Genomic DNA, 20189 nt, shown 5'->3' with positions numbered 1-20189 from the left:
TAAGAGCTAGGGTTTTATTATTAGTTATTTTTACACACAAAATTGAATCAGTTTAGAAACTGATGTTCATTTGGTTGAACCTGATTAGCTAGTGAAACTCAGTCAGACTCCCATATCAATTTAGCTTAAATTGATTGCTTAGGCCTGCTCTACAGACAGGTTTTGTATGGTTATAGGGGTGAATTTTTACTGATATAATTGTCCTAGTTATACCAGTGTAAGCCCCTTTATATCAGTATAACTGTATCCAGTCTAGAAGGCAGTTGTACCTCTTTAACGATCCCAGTGTTGCTAAAGCAGTACCATTTGTATGTGTAGACAAGGCCGTACTGACTTAAACTAAACAGATATTAGGGCCTCTTCGACCGATTTCAAAGGGCTGCACCGATTTGACAGCATCAGATTCTAAAGCGACTTAGTTAAATTAGCGCAACTGTGGGGCCTTAGAGAGGGGTGCAGGGCCGGCGCAACCCATTAGGCGACCTAGGCGGTCACCTAGGGCGCTACAATTTGGGGGGCGGCGACCACGGTGGTATTTCGGGGGTGGGACCTTCCGCCGCCTCTGTGGGGGGCGGCATTTCGGGGCGGGACCTTCCGCCGCCTAAGGCGGCAGAAAAGCTGGCGGCGCTCCTGGAGGGGTGACTATGAAAAGGAAACCTGCCTAGAAGGTAAACCAAAGGGGGAGTAAGCCACAGCTGATCAGAGAGCCACAGAATCTGAGATTCTAATGAGGAGGAGTGGTGGCTGTCAGAAGGGGGGCAGGGACAGGCACATACCGATTCTCAGAAAGTAGGACTTTGCTGTATGGTCCCTGCCCCAAGCTGCTTGCAATCTAGGTTAATTATGATGAGCCGTGAGGCAGGTCAGGATGACGCTAGGCAAGGTGGGAGGCGGGTTACACTAAAAAGGGCACCTTGTCTCTCCCAAGGCGAGACACGACGTTTCCCTTGGTATTAATGTAGGCGGGACCTGTGCTCCGAAAGCATTTAGGCAGCTCTGAAAATCCCACCCCATCGCATGAAGGGAGTGGGACTTCTGGAGAGCGATCGGAATGAGGAAAGGGGTTGAATAGCCTCCAGGGCTTTGGGGGTTCATGGAGGGGCGGGGGCAGCATGGCAGACTGCACCCGAAGTAGGCTTATACCCTCTGCCCCTTTGATTCTCGCAGTGAAATCGAAGACTCCCTGGCTGCTGCTTTGGGGGAAGGGCTGAGAGCTGCTCTCGGAGAGGAGGAATGCACCGAGGGATGTAGGTAGAGAGGGAGGGGCCAGTCTGGGTGCTCAGGCAAAGGCAGTATGGCAGGGGAAGCCCACCCCAAAGAAGTGGTGCCAGGATGCTGGCTGTGATCAGGTGGAGCACAGAGGGTGGTGGGCACAGGAGGACCAGTCGATACAGGGTGGACTCAAACACTCAGAACCAAATGCCTTCAAGCATGGGGGAGCCTGAATCTGGACCTTGTCTTACCCCGGGGAAAACTGCAGCAGGGCAAATCATGTCTGCACAAGGGGTCGGCACTGGCTGAAATTCCTGTGTAGACAGGGCCTCAGCCCATAGGCTTCAGGGTAGTGCTCTCCTCTTGAGGCAGGGGGTCTGAAGGGCTACCTCCTGCTGGTCTTCTTGGTTCAAAGATTTCCTTTGAGCAGCATCCCCTTCTCCTCTCTCTGCCCCCGGATCCATTGGCCCCATTGCTGTACAACCAAGGAAGTCGCAGGATACCTCCGACCCCCGGTCTGACCCAGTGACATTGAACAAACTCATTATGGAGAGACCCGATGAGAAGCCAAGGATGCTAAATGCTTCCGGCTCAGTCATGCAGGAGGTGCCTGATTGTGATGCCTTGTCAGCTGCTTAGTTGTAAACTGAAGAGCATAATAAAACTATTCTGGGGAAGCCACGCTCCATAATAACAGAGTCTCCCCAACAGAAGATAGCGCTTCGCTAGGAGGACGTTGTCTTTGCAGTGGGCAGGTGGGAGGAACGTCTAATCCTGTCGTTCACTCTTCCCGCACGTCCGTAAAGAACCACAGACTTAACAGGGCCAAGAGCTTAGCAAGATTCAATGTGGGATTGGCTATTTATATGGCTCTCCTGCATCCTAATAAATGACAGCAATGTTTTGGAGGAGATGGGCTTACACCAATCTCTGAGTATTAGAGAACAGGATTCGACAGAATGTGTGTGTGTTACTGTGGGGTTCTCTGAAACATCTGGTGCCACCACTATCAGAGACAGGACCAAGGGCTAGATGGACCTCCAGTCTGGTGATCCCTATGTAAAGAGCCACACCTCTGCTGCCAAGAAATACTAACAAAGGGACACATCCGTTGACTTCCTCAGACGTTCGGCATGAGTAAACGCGGCGTTTGGCCCAATATTAATAAAAATGCTTCCCTTCCTCTTGAGGAGTCTACAGCTGGAACTCCCAGCGAGCCAGTCCTTTCCCAGGGGAGGGAAGAGAACAGAGGAAAGGCAGCTCCACTCCTCCTTCCTCAGAGGGAGGGGAGTATCCTGGCTGGTTGGTTTCTGGCTCCTATGTTTGCAGAGTCGCTGGCTTGGCTTGGCCCAGACACCCAGGTGACTCACCCTGAAGATTATGGACACTTTGCTCTGCCAGGTAGGGCAGGCCGGGCTGGCTGTGTTCCACCCTCCCACAGGAAATGCCAGTTGTACATTTTCCAGCTGGTTTTTACAGGTGTTGCTCAGCACCTTGGTTCTGGAACAAAACGACTGCTCTGATGTTTGGCTGGCTCCTAGGGCGACTGCTCCTCCAGTGGGAGGCAGCGACGTCGAATGGACTCCACCTGATTTCCACTGGGGCCCACCCTGATGTACAAACTCTCACTGCATAACAGGCCAATGACCCAGATTGTGGGGTGTGATCCATTCCTCAGAGCCGGGGGGCAGGGGAAGTGGCAATAACCTCTATAGGTACGGGTCCCCCGGGCCCTCTAGAGCAGTTTCTATGTGACACCAACTATTAAGCCAAGCCTGCCTTGCACTATAACCACCTCCTATCAGGACTCCCAAGAAAATGAGTCACAAGGACGAGCCGGGTAGAAAGTCCAGGGCATGGGGGGCCGGGCTGGGCTGATCTGAGATTAGTTAATGAAAGGGGGAGGAACTCGGTTCGGGTTGTGACTTCTACAAGATGGTAGCTGCTCAGTGTGGGTGTATGCAGGGCTGCCCAGAGGATTCAGGGGACCTGGGGCAAAGCAATTTCGGGGGCCCCTTCCATAAAAAAAAGTTGCAATACTATAGAATACTATATTCTCGTGGGGGCCCCTGTGGGGCCCGGGGCCTGGGGCAAATTGCCCCACTTGCCCCCCCTCTGGGTGGCCCTGGGTGTATGACGGGCTCTCAGTGCTGGTGAGTGAGAACAGAGCCAAAGCAGGGAGCTCTGGGCCTTGCCCAAGCACTGACAGCTTCTCTTGTCTCTTCTCTCCTCCCTCTGTAGCTCCCCCAGCTCCTTCGGGCCGTGCCGAGACGGCGAGGAGGCCCACTCCGAGAGAGCCCCTGACGCTGGGACGGGGCTAGACGAGATGAAGAAGGTCGGCGGTAGCTCCCGCGCCCATCACCCCAAGCCAGGAAAGTCGACCCAGAGCACCTGGTTCAGCTGGAAGAAAGCACCCGCTGATCAGCCCGAGGAAGAGGCCAAGCCCTGCTCCCGCAAGGTCTCCCTGCTGTCACGGAGGTTAAAGGCCGCCGCCAGCCCCTCCCGGGTGTCGATACTGTTGGAGGCTTGGGAGAAGGGGACAGTAGGCAGGGAATCTGGGGACTTGCCTTCTCCAACAGACAGCAGTTGCTCCCGATCTCCCGGCCTGCGGAAGGATTTCTCTGAACACACGCCCGTGTTCTCACAAATCTATTCTCCCGTTCAAAAGGAGAAGAGGCCGACTGAAAGGGGAAAGCAGGCTGCTGATAGCACTACAGTCACTGAATCCCAGAAGGATGGCTGCCTGCCCGGCGCGGCCAGCACCGCTATACCCACTGGATCCCCCGGAGAAAGTCACCTGCTCGGTGCTGGTAGCACCACTACACCCACTGGGTCCCCAAGAGAAAGCCACATGCCCAGTGCAATTGGCATCACTACACCTGTGGGGTCCCCAAAAGCAAACCATGTGCCCCGTGCAATTGGCACCAATACGCCCATTTGTTCCCCAAGAGAAAGCCACGGCCCCAGGGCTGTCGGTATCACTGCTGTAACCAGTTCCCAAAGCCAATGGCCCGTCCCAAATGCTGGCAACATTACTGTATTTAGATCTGAAAGGGAAATCCTCATGCTCAAAGCTGGCAGCACTGTTGGGTTTAGATCCGGAAAAGAAGTCATTGTGCCCACCGTTGAGAGCACCAGTGTAAGCGAATTGGCACGAGGGAGCAGCACGTCTATCCCTGGATCCCCGAGCGAAAGCTGCTGGCAATGTGCTGGTGGAAGCCTGATGGCCCTTGGTGAGGCTGCTGGTAGCTCTGCTGCTGGATCGCCGGGAGAAAGCCGCCTGGCGCAAGCCGGCGGCGCTGATGTCAGTGAATCCCAAGGAGACAGGGGCACGCCTGAAACCGACGGCAGCCTGCCAGGTCCCGGCGGCGCAGCCACAACTGGGTCAGAAACGGAGAGCAGCGTGCCGAGCACGGACGGTGCCGTTTTAGCTGCACCCGGGACAAAGAGCGTATCTAATGCTGCTGGCGCGCCTGGAAATAGCGCCCAAGGAGAACGTGACAATCCAGAGCCTTTAGCTGGAGTGCAGCTGTCGGTCTCCCAGGCTACGGTCAGGGGAGAGGGGGATGAACCAGCTGGGAACTCCGAGGGATCTGCACAAGAGCCAAACGTTTCATCTGAAGAGACCGAGGCCTCCCCTGAAGCCTTGAGCCACGCCCAGCCAACGGGGAGTCACCAGGAGACGGCAGAGGAGGACCCCGACATGTCTGTGGACATGGAACTTTTGGTGGACACCCTCCGCAACATGGAACCCTCCGAAATCCGAAAGCCTCCCAAGATCCCCCGGCTGTCGCGCTCTTCCTTGCGTGGAATATACGCCATCCTGCCACCCATTGACGAGTATCACGTCGCTCCCAAGTCCCAGGTTCCCCTTCCAGAGGCCCTCAGCGAGCTCTTTGGTCGGACGGAACGGAAGCATCTGGAGGAGAATGGACTGAAACAGGAGAACCTGGATCCCTCCGAGGAGGAGGAAGAGGAGATAGAGAACCCATATCTCAGTAAGGATGAGAAGCCACAAGCCAAAGAGGAGCCCAGGAAAATTTACCCCTGGGAAAACATGTCATCTGAAATAGAGGAGAAGACGCTGTCTCTCCTGGGGAAGTTGAGGCAGCCCCCAGGGGATGAGAAGGCTTCCAGGAATCAAAGCATCCTTTTCAACGCTAACATCCTCAAAGGCGCCTCCCTGCTGAAAGATCTCCAGGAGCAGAAGGCAGTCCCCACAGAAGACAAGCCCTACTCCCGCTTGGACAGCAGCCTCCTCTACAGACGGTACATCTCCTCTGTGATGCCCCCGCTCAAAGCTCTGGAGAAGGAGCGAGAAGGAAGGAGCTCACCCACGCCAATTGACCCGGCTCTGCTAAATGCCAGCGGGCAGAGCTGGACGCCACCCAATGGGCCACAGTTGAAACCCTGCGAACAGCTGACCTCTGAGCCTTCCCCCACTGGAGTCCAAGATATGACAAGAGTCCTCTCTCTGGACCCTCAGAAAGCACCAGGCACAGACAAAAGCACTGGCCAGATTCCTCTGCTCTTCATGGAGGCTGAGCAGAAAAATACTCCTCCCCCGTTGCTGGATCACCCTGCAGCTGGGGTGAGTAACTCCACACGACGCAGTCAGGTGAGTCTCAAGAGCTCTGAGCAGGAAGCCGGCTCAGCTTGTCCTCACCCCAATCCCAATAATGCCACGCCCCTGAGCGCCTCGTCTGGTGGTAGGGGAATCAAAACTCACCAGGGGTTCCAGGCCCTAGAAACTCCCTCAGTCCCATTGCGCGGCTCTGACCCTGCAGCTTGTGTTCCACAGCTGATGGGGAAAAGCTACAAGGAAACTGATGGCGCTGGTGGGACCTGGATTCCCAAAGCAGAGTGTTGATAATCATAATGATCATCAATAATGGGTCAACTCAGGAGGTCCTTACTCAGGCAAAACGCCCCGTGAGTAAGGACAGCAGGGTTTGGCCATTGTAATATTCGTGATTGTTGTGAGGTTGGCCTTTGGAGGGGGGGGAAGCTTTGCGGTGTTGGTTGGGGGGGAGCTGACGTGAGGGAGTTCCACTCCGGCAGGCCCCAGGACCTGCATCCTTCTGGAGCCCTGGGGAGAATGCGGAGCAGCGTGGAGAATAGGAGGTGGGAGTGCAGACGCCCATCAGGACAAGGCTCTCGGGCGTAGGCAGGACTGACGCTGGCATCATGCCCCACGCAGGGTAGCCCAGCTGGGAACGAGCCGCTCTGTGACGGACAGAAGGGCCGATTCTGACACCCCTTCCTCAAACTGTGCAGCGCCTTACTCCACGAGTAGCTCCATTGCCTTCTGCTCGTGGAGTAAGGCGAGTAACGGAATCTGGAGTGGCCCAGAGAGAGAGACTGAGCAGCTGGAGTGAGAGATGAGCTGGAGCTGGAGAGCTGAATGAGAGATCGATGGGTGTGTTTGGGATTAGGTAGATAGATGGCTATGCACAGGGAATGCATATGTAGGGACTAGATAGATGAGAATGGAGATGTTTAGATAAAGGGCTGTGTATAAGGGGTAGACCGACAGAGGTGTATGGGGTTGGATAGATAGAAAGCTGTGTATAAGAGAGAGAGAGCTAGCTAGCTGGATGTGTCTGAGGCTAGCTAGAGAGATGGCTGTGTAGGACAGGGGCTGGATAGATAGAGAGAAATGGGTGAGGTAATTGATGAACAGAGATGATGGGATGCCAGGTGTGTGGAAGGAAGGAATCTTGGGGCAGACCAGAGAAGACGAGAAGGGACCGAGGGAGCCTTCTCGAAGTGCAGGGCTCTTTCCAGAGGACGTGCCATTTCCTTCCGCTTCTTACCCAGTTTTCCTTTCCTTTTTTTCCAGCAAGAGGCAAAGAACCCCTCCACGAAGCTCAACGGGAGACCTGGGAAGGTACTGATGCTGTGGGCAGGGCTGGGGTGGGGGCGTCGGCCATGCGCGGGGGCAGGGCAGGCAGGTGAGGTTAGCGGTGGTGTCATTTCTCTCCAGATCATTCTGTTCTCCGAGTCGGGCTTCGCAGGCCAGAAGAGGGAGATCTGGGGCGACGTCGCCGACGCTACGTCCTGGGAGCTCTCCCACACCATCTCCATCCGGGTGGTCCGAGGGGGGTAAGCGTGCCGCCGGCTGCTCTGGTCTAGCGTGAGCTCGTGCAGACACAAGGGCTAAGGATGGAGGCTACAGAGCCGCGCAGTGCTGCAGGGGGAATGACAGCACCGAAAAGGGAGCAGTGGGGGCAAAAAACCTAACTCGTTTTAAGACTGAGCTTGATGAGTTTATGGAGGGGATGGTACAATAAGGTTGCCTGCAATAGCACATGGCCCACCTGCAACTGCTAGTAGCAAATATCTCTAATGGCCAGAGATGGGACACTAGATGGGGAGGGCTCTGAGTTACTACACAGAATTCTTTCCCAGGTGTCTGGCTGGTGGCGGGTCAGGATCTAACTGGTTGCCGTATTTGGGATCAGGAAGGAATTTTCTCCCAGATCAGATTGGTTGAGACCCCTGGGGGGGGTTCGCCTTCCTCTGCCGTGTGGGCCATGGTTCGCTTGCTGGTTTGAACTCAAGTAACTGGTGGATTCTCAGTAACTTGAATCAAGCTCTGAGGACTTCAGTAACTCGACCAGAGGGACCTACTCCAGGAATGGGTGGGGGAGGTTCTGTCACCTGCCATAGGAGGTGGCAGGTTAGATGATCCCGATGGTGCCCCTGGCCTTAGAGTCTATGAGTCTGTGACCCGCAGGAAGCCGCCCAGCTCAGCTTGCACGAGAACCCAAATCCCCACATTCGGGCGACTCTCCAGAGCTGGAGAGGGAGGCTAAGGCACCGAGCTGGGACTCAGGAGATGAGGGCTCCGCCACTGTTCCCAGTGAGATCTCGGGCAAGAAATCTCTGTGTCTCGTTTTACCAGCGGGGAGAATAATCCTTCCTTTCTCCTACCTTTGTCGGCCGGGTCTATGTAGATTGTGAGCTCCAGGGCATGCCCAGCACCTAACACGCCGGGGCCCTAATCTTGGTGGTTAGAAACTAGTGCCCTGGTCACTGGTAACATGCCCTCAGCCAAAGACTGAATCCAGGGCTCTGGTCACTCTCTGGGAACCGCAGGACGGGGGGCTTTAAACAGTGCCCCACTTGGCTCAGCTTGGGCTTGCACTCATCCCTCTGATTATCGTCCAGGCTCTCCCATTCTGCTGGGAATTTAACAGTCTCTCAGTTATCAGCTCACTGTTTAATCGGGGCTCCCTGGTTATTCCCCTGGTTTGCTCCCGGCTGTGTGTTGACCCCGGGTTACTGTCCAAGGCCCTGATGCTGCAAAGTCATCCTCATAGGTAAGACCCTTTCTCCTACACAGAGTCCCACTGAACCACTGGGATGCCACATGAGCACTAGGGTTCCCTTTGCCTGGGCAGGGTCCCAGTGGGCAGGCAAGCGGTGCTGGACTCCCAAGATGGGCACAGGCTCAGAGGCTGTGCTGGCAGGCAGCAGGGTTACCCTGCAGTGCTCTCGGTGCAAGCCCCCCTCCCGTGCGCTGTGCTCCCTCCAGCTGGGTGATGTACGAGAAGCCGCGGTTCCACGGGCGGAAGTGTGTGCTGGCCGAGGGGGATGTGGAGATCAACAATCCATGGACAGCCTATGGGAAAGACGGGGAGGCGCCTGAGAACGCGCCCTTCCGCATCGGCTCCTTCAAGAGGGTGGTGAGGGTAAGTGCGGGACCCCATCGAGGCTGGTCTCTGGGTGGGTTTGATCCTCTTAGAAAACCCTTCACCTCCTCCAAAGCAATGGGATGTTCAGTAGAGTTGAGGCCAAGCCCTACACCCAACGCCCGTGAACTTTGTGGCCCCAGCCCAGCGGAAGGGCCTGCATGGCAGCTGGTGCGGGAGCAGAGTGCGAGGGAGGGCTATGCAGTGGGGCAGTGCCAATGGAGTGATGATGAGATCGTTGTCCATGGAAGCGTTCGTTGTAGGAGGTCAACATAGACAACGATGAGGCCAATAATAAGAGTAACGTCAGGGATGGAGCAGTGGATTTTTTTTACAAGGCAGATTCTTGGAATCTCTAGGGCTTTCAGGTCCATTTGAAGGAGAATCTAAGGTGTCATTGAACTCCTTTTCCGCAACCTGAGAAAAAGCCCTTGATGGATGTTGATCTTAACTTGTCCTTTGGGATCTAAATTAGAGAGTGAAGCAGCTGGCACCTGATTGGAGGCCGGGGTAGGTTTCCCTGGGGTGGTTCTTAGCACAAGCTCGGGGAGAGATGAAGGGTACCTTGGTCCCTGCTGGCTAGCAGGCTGCTGTCTCCTGTTTCAGGATTACCGGATCCCCGAGATCAGTTTGTTTACCGAGGAGAATGGAGAAGGCACAAAAGTGAGGTTCATGGATTCCTCAGAAGACACCCGGGTCCATGGCAAGCCCTTGAAGGCCTCTTCCATCATTGTCCACTCTGGCCTGTAAGACATGCGCACTGTGGCGCCGGGGTCTGGGCGGGGTTCCTCTCTTCCTGCTTTGGCTTCCCAGTGCGACCCAGGGGGACGAAAACCAGAGAAGGAGCCCGATCCAAAGCCCTTTGAAATCAGTGGAAAGACTCACATTGAGTTCAGAGAGCCATGGATCAGGCCCAAAGCTTGTCCGTATGTAATTGTTTTCTCGCTGTCCTCCAGGTGGCTGATTTACTCCAAACCTTTCTTTGATGACGACCCCTATGTTTTGGAGCCTGGCGGGTATCCCAATTTAAAAGCCTGGGGTGCGAAGGACCCTTCCGTCTGCTCTATGCATCCTATTAAACTGGTGAGTGCTCTGCATTGGTGCCTCCCACCCTCCCATTGCGGGATGCTACCAGCTAATCACGCCGTCCCTTCTAAGATAGACAGCCTTGTATCAGGGTCAAGTATATCTGATAAGGGATGGCCACCACCGTTGGAATTTGAACCTCCCCTGATGGAGATGGTTTGTCCCGAGCTGCATTTTCAGAAAGGGGTCTGGGACCTAGTGAAATGGCCAGTGCACTGTGGGGACTGGAACGAAGCAGGAATGCTCTGAATCCCCAGGGCTGCACAGGGCAGAAGACAAGCTGAAGCTCACACGCAGCCCCCTCCTTCCTGACAAGACTATAAATCAGCCTGATTTCACTTCAGTAGCTTTTGAGCCCCACGCCCTTAGCCTTGTCTGGTTCTAGCCTTGAATCTGTGCTCTGCTTCACTCTCTCTCTCTCTGCCAGGCAATTCTCATTCTGGTTTCCTCTTGTTTCAGGGCTGCCCTGCTGTAGAGAAACCTGGGGAGCCCAAGGTAAGAGAGGAAGGGACTTGCTGAGCCAGGGCCCTAAAACTGATCAGGTGAAGGGTCAGTTCCCAAAGGGAAGGGTGTCCAGAGTGCTCACAGCTGCTGCAGAACCGGCCACTCCCACCGGGAGGTGCTGTTGGGGATCACTCCAAGAGATGGGCTGGGGGACTGCTCACAACCCACTCCCAGCTGTTGCTAGGAGGAGTGACTATAGAGAACGGTGTCAGAAGATTGACTGTGGCAGTGCTCCCGCTACTCCAGCCTCTTCCAGTAGGGGGCACTTTAGGGAATGGGGCAGGAGCACAGGCTGTGGGGGAGCTCCCAGCTACTCCAGTCCCAGCAGGAGTCACTAGGTCTGGATCTGAGATTCCTCAATCGCCATAGAATATCAGGGTTGGAAGAGACCTCAGGAGGTCATCTAGTCCAACCCCCTGCTCAAAGCAGGACCAATCCCCAGACAGATCTTTACCCCAGTTCCCTAAAAGGCCCCCTCAAGGATTGAACTCACAACCCTGGGTTTGGCAGGCCAATGCTCAAACCACTGAGCTATCCCTCCCCCCCACGTGTTTCCTGTGTCTCTCCAGGCAGTGATCTACGAGAAGGCATGTTTCCAGGGCCACAGCTGCGAAGTGAACCGAGACATCTATGCTCTGAAGAAGCAGGAGAACAGCCAGGGCCCTGTGATGTCCACGGTGGGGTCTCTGCGCATCCTGGGGGGCTGGTGAGTGTCTGGAGGAACTGCAGAGACCGGAGGGTGAGATTGTCATCATTGCAAAGTGCCCTAGTGGCCAAAGTCCAAGGTGAAGAAGGAGCCCAGGGGTCTGCAAGCCCGGGAGCTGTTCTGGGGGAAGCGCCCCCTATACACAAAGGGGAAAGGGGTCCCCCAGCAATAGGAAAAGCATCTCAATAGCCTGGGGGTGAGTGTGGGTCCAGAAGGTGCATGACGGGACTGACTGCTTGTCTGTCTCCATTCCTTCAGCTGGGTCGGCTACGAGAAGGAGGGGTTCCGGGGCCACCAGTATCTGCTGGAGGAAGGCGAATACCACGATTGGGCGCAGTGGGGAGGCTACAGCGACGAGCTGATGTCCTTACGGCTGATCCGGACGGTGAGAGGAGCTAGCGGCGGGGCCGGCAGGGTGTTTGACAGCAGACGGCTGGATTGCCATCTCCTTTACCCACGCCAGCCTGGGCAGGGCAGGCTCTCCCACGCTGCCCGCCCACGTGCCTCAGCTGAAGTCAGAGCGCCTGGGGACTTCAGCGCCTTTAGCCAGCCCTTGCCCGCTCTGAAGGGTGCCAGTCAGTGCCAGTAGCTTTTGAGCTGTGACACCTGTCCCGCTGGGACTCAGAAGACCCACCAAACTCATTACACACAGGGCACCGGCTGGTAACAACTGTTCAGGCTGGATTTGAACCGGTGAGCTAGCAGTTATCCCATTCTCCATCACCTGCAGCATCCAGCACCACTAGGGACCCAGGTTGTGTTTGTGGAGGGAGCCCGCCGTGCCCCAGTGGCACCCACCGCCAAGCAGGGACACACCGGGGAGGGAGTCAGGCAGACAGACAGACTGAGAGAGGGTTCCCCATTCCCACAGGACTTCTCGGACCCGGCGCTGGTGCTCTTCGAGGCAATGGACTTCCAGGATGGGCCCAGTGTGGAGCTAAGCGAAGCGCTGCCCGACGTGGAGCTGGCCGGCTATGGAATCACAACCCAGTCCATCCATGTGCTGAGTGGAGTGTGAGCGCCCTGGGGAAGGGCGGGGTGAGGCTGGACTGTGGGGGGGCGGGGACAGTGCTGTAACAGGGAACAAGGGAGACTGCTTCAGCATAGAAGAGGGAAAAGGAGTTTAGGGTCTTGGCAAATCCAGTGCTGGGTAACTTAGTGACAGGCAGGAACATTTGTGCTAAGGACTGGGGGTAGGAATCCACATGCTTCAGGGCTGTTCACCATTGGGGTCAGGAAGTAATACTCCCCCACGTGCAACCCTTGTATGATTGGCAGGGCGCATTGAGAGCCAGATGGGTGCCTAAGTCACCCTGTTCCATTTCTCTGGCCAGGTGGGTGGCCTACGAGAACACAAACTTCTCAGGCGAGCAGTACATCCTGGAGAAAGGAGTGTATCGGAACAGCGAGGACTGGGGAGCCAGTGCCGGCCGGATCTCCTCTGTGCAACCTGTCCTCCAGGTGAGGGAGCCCTGTGTCTCCCCATACACCCGCCCCCCGTGAGGGAGCCCACATCACCCCAATTGCCTGCCCCTCTGGGCAAAAGAGTCCCACCCTGCCTTGCCCTTGCCCTGTGGCCAAGGGGTGTTAAGGAAAGAAGTCCTTCAATCTATGTTCTTTGGGCTTGATTCTCTGTTGCCATCCACCTTCCTGCTGTACAGGGAGTGGCCAGTGGGGGGAGATGGCCCCAGGGCAATACTCCCAGCAAAGGGAGTATCGCCCGTCCCGTGCTCGGTGTGGGGACAGAGCTGCTCCGAATCGGGGCCCTTTGCTCTGCAGCACATCATGGGAAGCCCCCCGGGGCGTGAAGGGAGCTGGTGTGGGGCGTGTGCTCCTGGCGCAGGCTGGGGGAGACGTTAATGGGGGTTGCTGAGGCCCCGTCTGAGCGCAGTGCTCACCGCTGTGGTGTGTGCCCCGGCTCAGGCAGGGTGAGATAGTAACCGGTGCGGCTTGTTTTCTTCCAGGTCGGGGAGCACAGTCTGCATTTTGTCTCCAGGGTAAGAGGTGGGATCCTTGGGGGCGGGGGTGTAATCTGTCTCTCTCCAGTCTAGGCCTTTCTGCTGTGCCCATCCCCCGGGGTCTGGGTGCCTCTGGTAAGGGGATGTCAGTGGGAGCGGGCGCTGGTTTGGTGCTGGGTTGGACGCACAAGCTTGAGCTGCTGGGGGATGTTGCCTCGCGAGGTGCCATGAGCTGCCTGCTGGAGGAGTCGCATGTATCCCTCCCCGGGTCCCATCTCCATTAAATCTCCCCCCCCCCCCCCCCCGACCCCATACCCTGCTGGCCCAGGCCCAGTTCATTCAGTTTTGTTCTTTGGGTTCTCCAGATCCAGCTGTTCTCAGGTCCCGATTACCTTGGTGATCACATCTCCTTTGAGGATGATCAGATGTCCCTGCCGGAGGCCTTCGCTCCCCAGTCCTGCAGGGTCCACGGAGGCAGGTAACGCGTCCTTCAGCCCTGCCAGAGCTGCCGCACATGCTCTGAGCTGCACGCCGTATTTACTAAGCAGGGGCCGCCGAGCAGGTGTCGAAATGCTGGCGGCTGCACGAACCTCCCAGAGCTCTGACGGGGTGATTGGGAAGGTGGGAGATCATGCCAGGAACGCCTGGGGGCTCTGCCCCAGCGGGCCCTTCGGGGAGTTGAAGAGTAGGGTCCTCAGTTCCAGATTTGGGGGGTTGGGCCCTGTGTGTTTGGCAAGGGGGCTGGGAAGCACATGGGCTTTTGAGGGTTGGGGTGGGGAGGATCTGGACAGGAGTTGCAGGGGACTGCCAGCTCCAAGGAGGGAAGGATGTGGGGGCTGGTAGGTTCCGGAGGAATGCAGGTGTCTTGCAGGTTGGTTAGAGGCGTGGCAGGGCGTGCTGGGGAAGAGGAGGGGAGGAGGGGGTGAGGTTCCCTGTGTTTGGAGGGGGCTGCAGGGGTTCCTCTCACTGGCACTGGAGGAGGGTTTGGGAAGAGCCCTGGGAGCCTGCACCCCAGCCCCCTGCCTGCACCCCAGCCCCTGGGGACAGAATCATGCCTGTGGGTGCATCTCACTTCCAGCTGGATTCTCTACGACGGCCGGGAGTTCGAGGGGGACCAGCACGTTCTATCGGACGGCGAGTATCCGTCGCTCACCGCCATGGGCTGCGGCTCGTCCACGGCCATCCGGTCGCTGCAGAAGGTCCCAATTGTAAGTATTTCAAATCTCAATGCTGCCTCTTCCTCCCCATTAGCAGTTTCTTGGCTTTGCCCCCAGCGCGTCTGTCCGTTTGGATGCGTATCACCATGTGTATTCTCCCTGCCTGCCCCATCCTGCCCCTTTGCTGCCTCCATCCCTTTCCCTTTTCCCTGCAGTTTTTCTCGGAGCCCTGGATCTTCCTGCATGGGCTGGAGTGTTTTGAAGGGAAGGAGATAGAGCTGACTAGCGAGGTGCGGAGCCTGCAGGCCGAGGGCTTCAATAACCACGTGCTGTCGGTGCGCGTGAAAGGCGGGATGTAAGTGAACAAACTTCCCCCAGCAGCACACATCAAGAATAGGGGCCAGCGTCCTCCCAGGGGCCCCCTCTGACATCCGGAAATAGTGATCCGCCTGGATAAACCAGGAAGAGTGCCCAGCAGTGACCTTCCGCCCACTGGGTGCGCATCCATCACGACCAGCAGTGCCGTACCCCACCACACGTCCTGGGTACTGCTCAGTTGTGACCCACCTCGGATCTCCGTCACCCCCCTGCAGTAGGGAACGGTAGCCACCCTTCTGTGATGCCTGACACGTACCCAGGACAGTGACCGATAGTGATTCTCTTCGGAGCCGTGTCACACAGAGGGAAGTGTCCAGACGCTGAGGGAACCACTCCACACCGTGCTCAGAGCCGCGGGGAAAGCCCTGCCTGCCTCCTGACGGCTGTGACCAGCTCCTGAGCCCGGGACAGTCAGACCCAGCCTGTGCCAGAGCCCAGCCCACAGCTGACACTAGGAGCCTGGTCACAGCTGCCCCAGGCCAACCAGGCTGGGGAAACCTCTCCCAGGTCTCCCCTTCACAATGTGCTATGGGAAAGGACTCAGTGCCCCCTCTATGGCTCCTCCCCAGAGACGGGCGCTGCTTTGGAACAGCCGGCAGAGCCAGAACCAGGACAGACCCGTTCTGTTTGCTTCTCCCCATCTGACCCAGGGCCCCGCCCCACACGTCAGCTACGCAGGTGTGTTTTGGCTCCGCCCCCATGCTGGCAGGAAGCCAGGCTGTGCAGCTTTCAGGCCGAAACAATAGGTTGACAAACACTCCCAGGTTGCTGAGCCCTGCCCCAGTTGTGGAAGAACGTGAAGGTTAAAGAATAACCTGAAACACACATGCCTGGCAATTTTCCCAGGTAACACCCTCTGGGTGTTAACTCAGAGCAGGCTGGCCTTGAATTAAAGATGGGATGAAATATTCTTGGAGACCCCTTTTCAGACGGGCTTAGCTCCCCGAGGCCGGGTGCTGAGAGCAGATTCGCTGCTGTCAATCCGTGCATTTAGTTATAGAAAAATAGCTCGGAAGAGGGAAGTTGAGCTTCTTGCCCCAGGTCACACACCGATCCCGTAACTGGACCCAGGAGCCCTGATTTCCAGTCCCCTCCTGTAGCCATTAGACCGTGCTCCCTCTAAGAGCTGGGGAGAAAACCCAGGAGTCCTGACTCCCAGTCCCTGGCTATCCACGCTGCTACCCAATCGAGCATGCAACTACCATAGAGCTTGGTGGGGTCTCTAGGGCAGCGGTTCTCAAACTGTGGGTCGGGACCCCAGAGTGGGTTGCAACTCTGTTCTAGTGGGGTCGCCAGGGCTGGCTTAGACTTTCTGGGGCCGAAGCTGAAGCCTGAACCCCCAGTCCCCCGGCCGGAGCTGAAGCCCTTGGGCTTCGTCTTTGGCACCCCTGCTCGGGGTGGCAGGGCTTGGGTGGGCTCAGGCTTCGGCCCCCCCTCCTGAGGTGGTGCAGTAATTTCTGTTGTCAGAAGGGGGTCGTGGTGCAATGAAGTTTAAGACCCCCTGCGCTAGGGCGACACCCCTCCTGGCCTGTGCACTCTTTGGAGCATTCTTCTGCACGGGGAAGGTACCAGAATGTCTTTGCTCCCTCCCCCCAGATGGGTGCTGTGTGAACACAGCAACTTCCGAGGCCGCCAGTGGCTGCTGGACTGTACGGAGATCACCAACTGGCTGACCTACAGCGGGCTTCAGCACATAGGCTCCCTCTACCCCATCCGGCAGGTGAGTGCTGGGCACCAAACTTCCCTCACTGCTGTGTGTGCTGGAGGCAGGGAAGACCCGAGAGGGAGTCCCCTGCTCTTTCCTAGCCCACCTTCTCAACGGGGGAGTAACAGAAGTGATGCTGACAGCCATGTGTCACCAGCACAGCCCACGCTGTTCCTACTGAGCTGACACTTTGCCAGCGGGCTGTTCCCTCTCTGTCTGGGCCAGGAGCCCAGGGGACTGAGAAAAAGTGCTGAGATTACCGGGAGTGCATGAAGATGTCCTGGGATTTACTAGGAATTCACTGGGGTTTGCTGGAGATTCCTAGTTACACTCCGTGGATGGAGCTGGTATAGGAAGGTTTGGCCCAGAGTACATCTACACTTGAGCTGGAGTAGACGCATGTGCACTAGTCTGGGGATTTGCTCAGCTGGTGCGGAGGGTCATTAGGACATCTGGAGCTGCAAGAGGAAGGGACAGGGCAATACATTTATTCTACATGGTTTATGCCATGGTCAGAACTTCATATCAACTGCAGGAACAAAACTCAGCTCTTCCTGCTCCTAAAGCCCAGCACTTTTCCCCTTGAGCTAAAGGAGGATCTCCATTAGCTGTTAGTAGTGTAGAGCCTATGACACATTTTGGAGCAGTTCTGATTCAATCCAGTAGAGGGCAGTGATGCACAGGGACACTAGCCGGCTTCTCCTTACACTAGCTGGCTCTTTACACTCACCTGTGACCAGACCCAAGCCATGTAACTGCTGCTCTGTACCAGAAGGAGGGTGGCCATGGTGAGCGATGCTGTGAAATGGGGCAGCAGAAGCTCATGGTTTGTCTCTTCCAGAGACGGATCTACTTCCGGATAAAAAACGCGGAGCTGCGGTTCTTCCTCTCTGTCCCAGACGATGTTGAGGACATGAAAGCAGGACGCGTGGTGGTCTCGGACCTGAGTGACCAGAGCAGCTCCATCTGGTACTACGAGGAAGGGCTCATCAAAAACCAGGTTAGGCCTGGCCCGTGCGTGAGGGTGACTGGAGACTCGGAGGGGCCTCATGGGGATGTCGCGAGCCCTGGATTGCATGGGTTGTAGGTGGCTTGAGACATGCCCAAAGCAGAACCCCAGATCCACACCCCTTGTCCCAGGTTCAATCCCCGCTGATGGCCACGGTGTCCGTATGTGCATACCTCCGTGAGTGGTTACCATGGCAACCTTGTTAATCTCTCAGTTCTTACCCTACCCCCAGAGCTGGAGGGATTGTTTGGGGCTGGTCCCCCTGGATCATGGCTTCCCAGGGAGGTGCATTGCAATGGACCCATGGCTCTCCTCTTGCCAGGGGGGATGTCACACCTGTGGACTCAGTTTCTGGGGTTACTCCCCAGCCCATTATGGTGCGGGGCAGCCAGCAGAGAGCAGTGTGTGCCCCTGGAAAAAGGCTCCCCCAGCACTGACGTCCCCCTTCATCGGTTCTGCACTTGGTATCGCAGGGAGGAATGTCCCTGGCACTTTGCACTGAACTCTGCCTGTCCCTTACTGCGAGGGCAAGTCTGAGCTTGGAAGGCCTGAGCCGGGCGTGGGAGGTAGCAGAGGGGCTGACTGGTTTGGCTGTTGCTGGTTTCAGGCTGCCCCCACCATGAGCCTGCAGGTGATTGGTCTGGCCGGGAAAGGCGCCAAGGTGGTGCTGTGGGCTGAGAGCCGAGTTCCCCGCCAAACCTGGAGAATCGATTCTTTCGGGCGGATCTGTAGCCAGATGTTCGAGGACATGATCCTGGATGTGAAAGGTGAGGCTTGGGCCTGCCCACTTTCTGAATTCGGGGGGCAGGGAGGGCAGTTTTCCAGGTCCTCAGATCTACTCCCAAAATCTCCGGGCTGTGGCAGAGACAGCCCTGCCCACTGGAGATGGATCATTTGACTGCTATGAATGTTTTTGGGTGGAAAACTGTTTCTTCGAAAGGTGGGGCAGAGGGGGAAAACCTGAGGCTTTTTATTTCCCCACTGGAGACTTCTCAGAGGAGAGGCTGCATGGCCGAGTGGCAGAGCCCAAGGGGCAAAATAAGGGCACTGAGCTACCAGAGAGGCGATGACTCAGCTCCTGTAAATAGTGACTAAAAGCACTGGGTCCTAGTTGGGAGATTGGCAGGACTACGCGGAGAAGGGGGTGGAGTTTAGGGCGGGGAAGAGGGAGAGAGAAAATACTTCCTATCTTTTCTCCATCAAACTCTCCCCTCTCTCTGTGCAGGGGGCAGACTGTATGACCGAGATCACGCCATCCTCTGGGACGTGGCTGAGGAAAGACCCACGCAGATCTGGGACATACAAGTGCTCTAAGAGCTTACATTCAGGCCTGGATCCTGTTGGAGGTGCCACCAAGTGCCCCCAGCTCTTCCCATGGTCTTTCTGGGTTATCAGGGTTCCTTGCAAAATGATTCAGAGGTGCTCCTACCAGAAAGTATCCACTGCCCTGGAATGAAGCCTGGACAGGCACGTCTCTGCAGCCTCTCCTCTGCCCGCTGGCCATTCTAGGGTTGTGACTACTCCAGTTCAACCCTTCGTCAATTCCAGGGATTGCCTGGGAGTGGAGGTGGCACTGCCTGTCCTGTTTCAGCATTGAGGGGCTCATCAGGACCCACCTGAACTATAGTGAATCACCTGTGTAGTGCCATGCGGTACCCGTGTGCACACATGTTGTGAGCGCGTGCAATGGGCCATCTGGAGTCCTCAGGCTCCGAGCCGGTTCTGGTGCGACTGATTTGGGCTGTACAGCAAAGACTGAAATGCAGATTCCTGCCCTGTCATGGCTTCCTCAGCCCCTGTATTTATGTGTGCGTTGGATACGATCCTTTTTCTAACACCAGCTCTCTGGCGGGGTGCTCGGTTTGTACCACCAGTCACGCGCTAACACACTCGTTGAGTTGGTCTCTGAGATGCCGGACGTGAGACACTAGGGCAGGGGTTCTCAAACTGGGGGTCGTGACCCCTCAGGGGGTCGCAAGGTTATTCCTTGGGGGGTCGCGAGCTATCAGCCTCCACCCCAAACCCCGCTTCGCCTTCAGCATTTATAATAGTGTTAAATATAAAAAACGTGTTTTTTAATTTATAAGGGGGGGGGTCGCACTCATATGCTTGCTGTGTGAAAGGGGTCACCAATGCACAAGTTTGAGAACCCCTGCACTAGGGCCTTTCACACAAGGGAGGGATCATTGCACACACAACCAGCTGCACACCGTAACAACATGGGAGCAGCCACCGCGCGCGCGCCCTCTTGTGTCCAGAGTGGCAATTGCAGGGTACATCGTTGGTTGCATTGCCAGCTAGCATCCATCGCTGGGGAGTACTTCCCAGCTGAGCATCTTAAAGCACTTTATAAACATTAATAAATTAAGCCTCACCACCCCCTGTGGGGTTAGCAGCTCCCAGTTTACATTTGGGGCAATTGAGTTGTACAGAGGTGAAATGTCTTCCCAAGGTCCCACAACAGACAGAGCTAGGAATAAAAATCGGCTCTCCTGCTCCTATGCTGAGCACTGACCAGTGCTTCCAGTGTGCTGTTTATGATCCTGCATATGCTGTCCTCCGAACACTGTCTATTAAGTGTAGAGAATGCGCTCACCTTCAATAAGGCGTCTGTGTCATATGAAGCACGGAGGAGGTCTCAGATTTTGCAGAGGGTGACGCCTCTCTGTCCCATTCAGTAGTTCTGGCGAAGCCCCTTGAATGACCCTGGTCTATTCAGAGAGTTAGCTGTTGCCCTGCACTTGTTTAGTTGCCATCCCAATATCAGGTGATATTGA

The 20189-nt window shown here is 56.3% G+C and overlaps 1 protein-coding gene across 1 annotated transcript in view; it reads left to right on the top strand.

The window, feature by feature from the left end:
- Positions 1-18726, top strand: part of CRYBG2 (crystallin beta-gamma domain containing 2) — a 29825-nt gene extending 11099 nt beyond the window's left edge. The window contains exons 4-22 of the mRNA XM_065421821.1: positions 3454-5830; positions 7055-7102; positions 7199-7317; positions 8753-8909; positions 9516-9655; positions 9866-9992; positions 10455-10490; positions 11069-11205; positions 11464-11590; positions 12077-12219; positions 12540-12666; positions 13170-13202; positions 13529-13641; positions 14242-14371; positions 14536-14675; positions 16295-16418; positions 17245-17403; positions 18020-18179; positions 18638-18726. Of these exons, the coding sequence (XP_065277893.1) occupies positions 3454-5830; positions 7055-7102; positions 7199-7317; positions 8753-8909; positions 9516-9655; positions 9866-9992; positions 10455-10490; positions 11069-11205; positions 11464-11590; positions 12077-12219; positions 12540-12666; positions 13170-13202; positions 13529-13641; positions 14242-14371; positions 14536-14675; positions 16295-16418; positions 17245-17403; positions 18020-18179; positions 18638-18726 (4486 nt within the window). The remainder of the gene's footprint in view (positions 1-3453; positions 5831-7054; positions 7103-7198; positions 7318-8752; positions 8910-9515; positions 9656-9865; positions 9993-10454; positions 10491-11068; positions 11206-11463; positions 11591-12076; positions 12220-12539; positions 12667-13169; positions 13203-13528; positions 13642-14241; positions 14372-14535; positions 14676-16294; positions 16419-17244; positions 17404-18019; positions 18180-18637) is intronic.
- Positions 18727-20189: the final 1463 nt, after the last annotated feature.

The sequence above is a fragment of the Emys orbicularis genome, chromosome 23 (assembly GCF_028017835.1).
Source record: "Emys orbicularis isolate rEmyOrb1 chromosome 23, rEmyOrb1.hap1, whole genome shotgun sequence".
NCBI classification, from domain to species: Eukaryota; Metazoa; Chordata; order Testudines; family Emydidae; genus Emys; species Emys orbicularis.
Note: the sequence above shows the minus strand (reverse complement) of the source record. Positions and strands in the feature narration are given on the sequence as shown.